Source organism: Ctenocephalides felis, unplaced genomic scaffold, assembly GCF_003426905.1.
Source record: "Ctenocephalides felis isolate EL2017-DRISC unplaced genomic scaffold, ASM342690v1 CF-g0.4_SCAFFOLD_03571, whole genome shotgun sequence".
Classification (NCBI taxonomy): Eukaryota; Metazoa; Arthropoda; class Insecta; order Siphonaptera; family Pulicidae; genus Ctenocephalides; species Ctenocephalides felis.
In genome coordinates this window covers 9,185,452-9,194,928 of record NW_020539725.1, presented here as the reverse complement: position 1 = coordinate 9,194,928, position 9,477 = coordinate 9,185,452, and the positions used below count along the sequence as shown (strand labels likewise).

Genomic DNA, 9,477 nt, shown 5'->3' with positions numbered 1-9,477 from the left:
AAAACATTTTACTTGTATTGACAAGATGAAGCATTGATCAAATTTGTATGAAGGCAGGTCTAGTGGTTTCGGCGATCTAGGGGAAAAAGTAAAAAAAATGCCATTTGGCGATCAAAAATGATCATTGGACATATGCACATCAATTATCAGATATTTTATAGAGATTTTAACCATGAGTATAAATTTTGTTTGCATTACGACGCGCGCTAGGCGCTTCGATATAACGTATCTATGCAGTTGAAGCAGTACGATAGCTTTGAAAAAAAGTTCAAAATTTCCAAAATATTTCAAAATAAAGAAAACATTTTTTTTTTCAAAAAAAAGGAAATTTTTGTCAAAATTGTTAATCTTTTAAAAAAAAAAAATTTTTGGTACGAGAAGTTCTTTAAAGCAATTTGCCTTAAAGCACGATGCTACGCGCCCCACTAGTTTCCTATAATAATAATATTAATAAAGCACTTATTACAGATTTAGTTCAAAAATAGTTTATCTACAGTAAATGAATTTAAAATACCTATCTTTAGTGCTTAATTTATATAATTCTTTTATGTATCTAATATGTATAAATAAACATATTTTTTTGTTTCATATATTGTGGTGAAAGTAGGGCAGATATTCCTATTTAATACGCAGAATCTTTTGCACAGCATATTAATCTAACATTTATAAATCAGCAATTAATTATTATACTAATGTAGAGATCTACTGATCTTTTAAAATCTTCTAATGTAAATATAAAAGGAAAGATTTTAAATGCAGTTTATTCTTGCATTTTGACTATATAGTCCAGTCATTATAGTAAGTTCACCTCGGAATTCGAGATACTCAGCTGTAAGTCTGTAATATTTATACATTACACCCCTAAAGTTGTTTCAAAACTTACATATGATATTGAAACCCTACCATATGTAGGTTTTGAGATAACTTTAGGGTGTCAATATACAAATATTTGCAGACTTACAGCTGGGTATCTCAAATTCCAAGATTCTTAACTAATTTAAGCTTAAATGACTGTACTAATAATAATTATTGATTGACACAACTTGTGCACAATATAATGATTAAGAATATATCCCAAAAACAACCCTTTAGCTTGATAGTTCAAAATAAAATAATGCTTGTATCAAAATTCTTCACATAAGTCATTATTTAAGAAAATGTAATATTCAACAGTACTATAGCCCCCGACTTACTTTTTAATTTTGAATTGTCCAACAGAAGTATCTGAATCGAATATATCATCATCATTTATACCAATTTCATAATAAATTTCTTCTAGTTTTTTAGAATTGTTCTTAGGGACAATTGTTCCATCCGATATTAAAAACTCATTATTCCAATACATTTCTGAACCGCTCAATAGATTCAGATCCTTCACAATATCATACACGATATTTCCTTCTTCTCCATGACACCTGCAGAAAAGAAAACTAAAATTAATAACAATAAATAAAATTTACATAATTGAATCTGTAAACAATAACATGCAGCTATGAAAAAATAAAAATCAGCAATATAGTTCATCGAATGTTGACAGATTTTTATAAAACAATTATTAATACAATAATTATTGATAGTATCATTTATAATTGAGTTTTTACATGCCATTGTGCTCCCAAATCTACTGTGTTGTTGTTGAAATTTGTGGTATAAATTCTACCACCAATTCTGTCACTGGCTTCTAATATAACTACATTTTTTTAAGCTTTTTTATTAATTTAACAGCAGCCGCTATTCCTGCTGCACCTGCTCCAATAATTATAATATTTTTTGCCATTTATATATTTTTAGGTTATGTCAGTTTCAATATTATTTTGCTGCAACGAATAAGGAAATATATTAATATAAGCAACACAATCTGTTTTTGGAAAAGTTATCTAATTTTCATCTACTAAATTCAACCTTTATTTTATATGTACCTTACTCATAAGCTTAATTATAGCTTAAGAATGTAAACAATTTAACTATCATTTTTTTATTTTATTTGTTTGCTTTATATGTATTATGTGCATTACATTATCTTAAATGTCATCTGATAAAAGGTGCCAAATGTAAATATAATATTGTCTAGGATGTGCCAAATAAAAATATTTAAAGATAAAATTTAATCTTCTAGTAATTTGCACCATGGTCTCTGAGCATATAAAAAACATGGATAAATAAACCTTGAAGAAAAAAATAAATTGAATAATTTGAAATAAATATGTCCTGAATGACATATTATTATAATGGTTAATATTAAGTTTATTAGACATATATATTGAATATATATTATATTATATATTATTACATTACTTACATAAATAATTAATTCAAAAAATCGATTTTCAAATACCGCGGTTAAATAGTAAAAAAAAAACGTTAATTTCAAAATTCCAGTGAAGAATATTAAAATTAATTTTAAAATTATAATTATAACCTGCTGCATTTATTTTTATGCACATTAAATAAGCATAAAAAATTGGCAGGTCATTGATAATTATCAATGGCCTGCTGAATATTTTTTTTTATTTTTAAAAAAATTCTAAACAAATCAGAACATTATTTTCCACAATTTTGTTAAATAGTTTGCAAAAAAATGCATAATATGTATATACTTTATGCAATTTTTTGCCAAATGGTTCACATTTATTAAGGATATAAAAACCTATTAAAAAAAATGCTAATTATTTGAGTTTTTGTCCTTAATATTTACAAAATTATGTCGTTCTGGTTAGTGCATTTTATATATGTAAGTTACACCTAAATAACAAATAATTATTGAGTTATTCATTTTTATTGAATATGAAATATATACAATTAGTAAAAATATAGTGCAAAGAGAATTGGTTATTGTTGATAAAAGTTTTCTACATAAGTATATCATTTGTATCAAAATTTTTAACTTTGAAAATTGGTTGAAATTTAATTTTCAATTTGCAATTTTTAATGTCATTGATTAAATTGTGCTTTGTGCATACATCAGCCTAGATAAAAAGATTGGCACATGTTTCAAGTATTATTATTTAACTATAGTTTAATAAACATTACTATCACAATTTTTATATTGAATATTTCTTATCGATTCAAGTATTATTTCTGCTTGTTCAATACCTGTCTTCATAGCACCGTGTGTTGTAGAGAAGAATTGTTCACTGCACGCTTCACCAGCAAATAAAATTCGGGGCTGTCCATTTTTGTCTAAAATTGGTGAAGCTAAATCCTTCCACCCAGTATTATTTTTATCACAGATAGGTCTAGTATGACTATATGATCCCAAAGTGTGAGGATCGGTATGCCACTTGCTCCTTTGAAAAATAGTAATAATGTTTTGACATGTATAAATGTATTATTTGGACCTCATTATTTATTCACCTGTACACTCGGCATGGTGTTGGTACTGGAATCTTCAGAATTTTTCGAAGTAATGTGACACAATCTTTAGCTATTTCATCTGCTGATCGTTCTTCAACTAGGATTGCGCCCCTGGCTCCAACCCATCCAACTAAAGTATTAGTAGCCCCTGGATATAAAACATCAAATCCAGACATGTCGTAAACCCAAGAGCTAGCCTGAAAGAGAATTACTTATTTATTACAAATTTAAATTTATAATTTTAACAATATTCATATAATCAGAATTAAAGAATTTGAAAATAAAATTAATGAATTTTATACTGACTTCATCAGGTTTACACTTTGATTCTGCATCAAACCATACAAATTGAAATCCCTCATTATCATTCCACCAAGCTTCTTCAAATTGTAAAAATATTTTATTGATCGTTGCAAAACCCATGTCTTCAATGGCTTGTGTAACATTTTTTGGTAAGCTGGGTTTAAACCAATTTTTATAATTCTTTTTTAATACTCCTAAAGATACAGTAACTATCACATAATCTGCATTGTATTCAATATTATCCATTGTGCAAACCTTGACACCATTTTCTGACCACTGTACAGATACTACTTCTTTATTAAATTCTAAAGTTTTTTTGGGTAAAGTATTACATAATTTTTCTATAACAGTACTATATCCGTGAAGGTAATTTATATGAGCTTGAGAATTCTCCCCTTCAAAGGAATATTTACCCCATGCTTTTGCTGACAAATCTTTCAAAGAAAGACATGAATTATCAATTATTTGAAATCGAACATGCCACTCATACAAATATTTTTTAATTAGGTTCATCTCAGCAGTGTCACTTGAACAAGTAGCTAAATACTTATCAAATTCTTCTTTTAAATAATTCTCCACGCTGTCTGGGTAATCACAACTTTCATTTTCAGCAAAAGCTTCCAAATTTTCCAAAATTTGACCCACAATGAAATCAATTTTATTTACAACACTATCGTTTATTGTTGCACCATATTCGTTTATATAAAGTCCTTGTCCCTCCATAGACGTTTTGTCTGATAATAATTTATAATGATCTGATACTTTAAATAAAGCATTTTTTGAACCATGTAACCATTGTGCACCAGCTTCCACAAAGTCATTTCCAAAATTTACAGTATTTATTCTACCACCTGGTCGAGATTTAGCTTCTAGTATTTTAACTGAGCATATTCCATCAGATTTAATTGAAGAATTAATAAATAATTTAGATAAATTGGTTTTAAGTAAGGTATGAGCAGCAGCCAGACCAGATATCCCAGCACCAATTACTAAAACGTTTTTGGATGAGGTGATACAATCAGATCTGCAGAAAAAATTTGAAGCCTTGAAGATTGAAGAAAAACATGACTACCATGCAATCTCATGCATCTACACCATCACCAAAACCAATATTTAAATAAATAATCTTTTACTTAATTATTTTGTTTAGAAAATATGGGTAATAGGATATAAATTCCTCAACCAATGGATTAAGAACAACATGTATAGAATTTTTACATACAAATGTATACTATGTACACAACAATTTATATTAGAACCCAAGAAGAATTTACTTTAATAACTATAGTTAGTCACACCAAGTTCAGAAAATATATGTTATATGTATTAATGTATTATTTTACATATATCATGTTTTTATTTGAACAGAAATATTAAGTTGTAAAATAAAAAAATAATTGTAAATGGTATTTTGCTTTATGGCAAGTTGCATGAACTTTCAGACACGTGTAAATAATAATCGACTTATTAATCTCAGATTTAGAGGAATCTGGTACCTTTACAATTTTTATCCAAATGTAAAAATACATGGAATTTTACCAAACTTGTAAAATATATCTTCATTTTTAAATGATTTCATGTGTAAAAATAATGTAAGTAGTAATAACAGTAAATAAATTATTCAAAATATACAGTGTCTTAATATGAGAGAAGTATTACTGAAAATTTATTCCAAATACATTATAAAAAGATCCATATTAGTAATGAAGAAAAACTTAATTTTAAAATTTATAACTATGGTTATTAATTTAAAATAATACAGGCATTTTACATGAACATGCACATAAAGCATACAGAAAGTTTGACAAAACTAACCACAACATATAATTTTATTATCCTGATCTGCCATTTCTCATCACTGACCTCAAACTGTTTGGATTCAAACTAATTATTCTGGTAGCTTCTCTGAAACCACTTTCCACAGCACCATGAACTGTTGAATAATAGTTTTTGCTGGTTGCTTCTCCACCAAATAAAATAGCTGATCTAAAATATACAATGATACAATCAATGACCATCTATGATGTGATTACGAACTCTATGAAAATTCAAATTACCGTCCCAAAGAATCAATAACTGGTTTAGATAACTCAAAAGAACTTCTCCATATTTTTCAGTTTTCAGTAAACGTAATGAATATGATCCTTTACTGTATGGATTTTCACCCCATTTACTCCTATAAAAGATATAAATTAACTATATTTTGGTAATAAAAACATCAACAATAAAATGATGATTAATAAAATCATCATATACTGGAACATATAAACAAAAAGTACTAAATAACACTAATACCAATAAATCTAATTACAAATAATTTACCTAAGGATTTCAACAGGATCACTATAAAGTATTTTGCTTTTCTTTCTGTGTTTTGCAACAAATCTTCTTAATAGGTCAGAGCATAATCTCAGTACTTCTTCATCACTCAAAGATTCCATAATTTTTGCTGAAGGACCAGTTACCCATCCGCAAAGTACATCTGGGCATTGGTCAACAGTAAAAAAGCCAAATACATCAATAAGCCACTTATGTTCTTCATTCTATATTTTTTATTTTTATTATTATTAATTTGTTGAATACAACTAGTCAAATGTTAAATGCAAACCTCCTTATCATCAGCAGTCCATAATAATCTGATGCCATTCCAATCAGGAAGCCACCAATTTGACTCAAATCGAAGATATATTTTATCAACGACGCCAAAACCTAGATTATCTATGCATTTAAGTTTATATTCGGGCAAGGCTGGTTGAAATAATCTTGTGCTGAAAAAAAAGATAGAATAAATATCTCACATTATATATAAAATTATAAATAAACATATTTGATTAGATTTTATTCAGGTCTCAAAAAGAATTTTTTTTACTTATTTTTGAGGACTCCCAAAGGTACAGTAACTATGACATGATCAGCATCGTAAGAAGAATTATCCTTGCATTTTATAGTCACTGGTTTCTTAGTTGTAGGCTGGTCCCATTCTATAGAAGTAACTTCTTTTTGAAATCGTATGTCTAAATTCAAATCCTTTTCCTTATCTGGGTATTTTTCCTAAAAATAATAAAATAGCTTAATATACTAATTGTAAGTTAAAATTCAATGATTGTGTGTAATTCAATATAATTTTCAATTAATTTACATATTTAATAAAATGTATAAAAATGGAACATATTAATATTGTATGTGTAAAATAGTCTTAGTTTTTTATTTTTAATACAAGACTAATTCATTTTTAATTTATCTATTTATTTAAATTGCTGAATATACACAAAATATTGAGGATTATTAAAGAAAGTATTGATTTTTTTAAACAACCTATACTAACTTTGTTAGCTTGATAAGAAATCTAGAATAGATTAAATTTCAATGGTTTCTTGTAATTCATACCATTAAGACTTCTAGAAATCTAATATATCCAGCACCTTTCCAATTCAATAATGGATGTCCAGGGCATTCAAAATATTCTAATGATCCTTTAGCAGAACTTTCAAACCAATTGTCGGATGCATCAACACTATTAACACATTTATGGCACCACTCTAAGTATTGTTCAGCGAGAACTGTATCGATTAATTGATATTCAGTTTCCTTTAAAATATTGTAATATCTAAAATATAGTAATAAATTATGTAAAATAAAAACAGCATTATAATAATACATGTTACAGTAGAAGTTTATTAGTCCGGCACACTTGGGACCGGCCTAGGTAACGGACTATCAAAAACACCAGACTATCAGGAGGTGCCAAACAGTCCAGAGTACAAATTGGTGCAAAACAGTCTTTAAAGAAGGCAGCAGTCATTAGCACATGACAAAACGGTTAATCTGCCTTTGTTTTTCCTCTAAATAGGATTTTTCTCCTCCCCAGTTAAATTATTTCAACAATCAGAAATTTCTGAAACTAATCCTTATATTTTTCTGCAGAGGTTTGAATTTTATCTAAAAACTTAAAGTTTCTGAGCCAACCATCAGAATAATTACATACATTTTCAGCAATCTTGGACAAAATGTTTTACTTTTTCAACAATCATTGGACTTGTTACCGGTATTCCTTGCAAATGTACTGCACTAAATCATTTGAACAGTACACTATATAGGAGTTTCAGTTTGGATTTTCAATGTTTGTCTAGAAGACAATGTTTCAATTGTTACCAAATGAGTAGCAAACATCATCTGTTTAAAACATTTGACATATTAGCTGCCGTCCATTGTTTCACTTTAATTACGCTTCTACAAACATTTCTAATTAAAAATTTTTCAAGACTGGTCATTTTATTTCATCCGTATATTTTATATTTTAGAGTTTTACCAGACCTAACATAATACTGAGCTCCATTTTTATATATAAGATAAACTCTTGAAAAAACAATTGAAATTGTTCCAGACTATCGGGCATTCTGGACTGTTGGGTGCCGGACTAATAGACTTCTACTGTATATAAATTTGGTTAAAATAACAAATATTCAGATAATATAATAACTGTAAATTATTAAGTTTTAAGTATTCATCGATCGTGCAATTTTGAATATTGTAATATTGATTACTATTAACACATTTATGTGTAAAAACAGTATAGCTTATACAATTAATTTTAAATGCTGGTTAATTTGGAATATATTACCAATCTCATGAGTTTTAATCATTGAAAATATTGTCAATGTGTAAATATTGTATGAAGTATTAAAATATATTTTCTTTATACTTATTTGTCACGTATTGTCCAACTGACAGGTCAGGATCTATTATATCATCCTCATTGATAGCAATCTTTAAATAAATTTCTTCAAGTTTTTTAGAAATGTCTTTGGAAACTGTTGTTCCATCTGATATGAGAATTTCATTATTGAGGAACATTTCTGAACTACTTAATAGATTCATATCCTTCACTATATCATGTACAATATTTCCTTCTTCTCCGTGACACCTACAAAGGTAATATTTGTTATATACTGAAACAATACATAATACAGCAACATTCTTTAGTGTTATGTAATAAAATTTGCCATTCAATTTGTTCTTCAAATCATTGTTTTAGAAAAGAATTAATAGAGGAAATTTTGATGGATCTTTACAAACCATTGTGCTCCTAAATCAACTGTGTTGTTTCCAAATAATGTTGTGTGAATCCTACCACCAATTCTATCACTAGCTTCTAAAATAATCACATTTCTTAAACCATTTTTATTCAATTTAACAGCAGCAGATATTCCTGCAGCTCCAGCTCCGATAATTACAATATTTTTTGCCATTTGAACTAACTTTGAGGTTATGTTTACAATTTTAATTTTAAAAGAATTAACTGCAGTGTTTGAAAAACTGTGAGGGTCAGTGATTCTCAAAATTTTTCTTATATTGGTCGCGCCGAAAGAAAGAAGCAAAACTAAAAAAAATATAATAAAAAAAACTGGTCAGAGTAATAATAAAAAAATGATGTGTTTTTGTTTTAGAAATCAATACGATAAAAATTTATAATAAAATATAATTATAACGTTATATAAAATATATCTTATAGTGTTATAATTAAATTTAATTACAATGATAAATTATAATTTAACAAATGGAGTACTCAATAAACCCATAAATTTAAAATTTATTTTATTCTGTAAATTTATTACATTTATCACAAACTATCAAAGTCAAAATGTCAGTATGTCTATTAAAATTTATTAACCAATTTTTAACTTTACACTCGCTATTCTGCCATAATTTTCTAAACGTTTCTATGAATTAATTATCGCAAGCGCACTATAAATACAATATTGTAAAAAAATTATGTAAACTAAAGATAAGATTTGCGTTATTATTTCCTATTAAACTACT

At 27.3% G+C, this 9,477-nt stretch overlaps 1 protein-coding gene across 1 annotated transcript; it reads right to left on the bottom strand.

Moving 5' to 3' along the window:
* Nucleotides 1-1,189: 1,189 nt before the first annotated feature.
* On the bottom strand, nt 1,190-8,906 carry LOC113385573. Its single transcript, XM_026623423.1, is given in 14 exon segments — nt 1,190-1,415; nt 1,606-1,690; nt 3,037-3,287; nt 3,355-3,551; nt 3,661-4,681; nt 5,521-5,643; nt 5,715-5,759; nt 5,762-5,833; nt 5,980-6,200; nt 6,266-6,425; nt 6,527-6,708; nt 7,045-7,264; nt 8,360-8,581; nt 8,734-8,906. Coding segments are annotated over 14 exon segments (3,198 nt in total).
* Nucleotides 8,907-9,477: the final 571 nt, after the last annotated feature.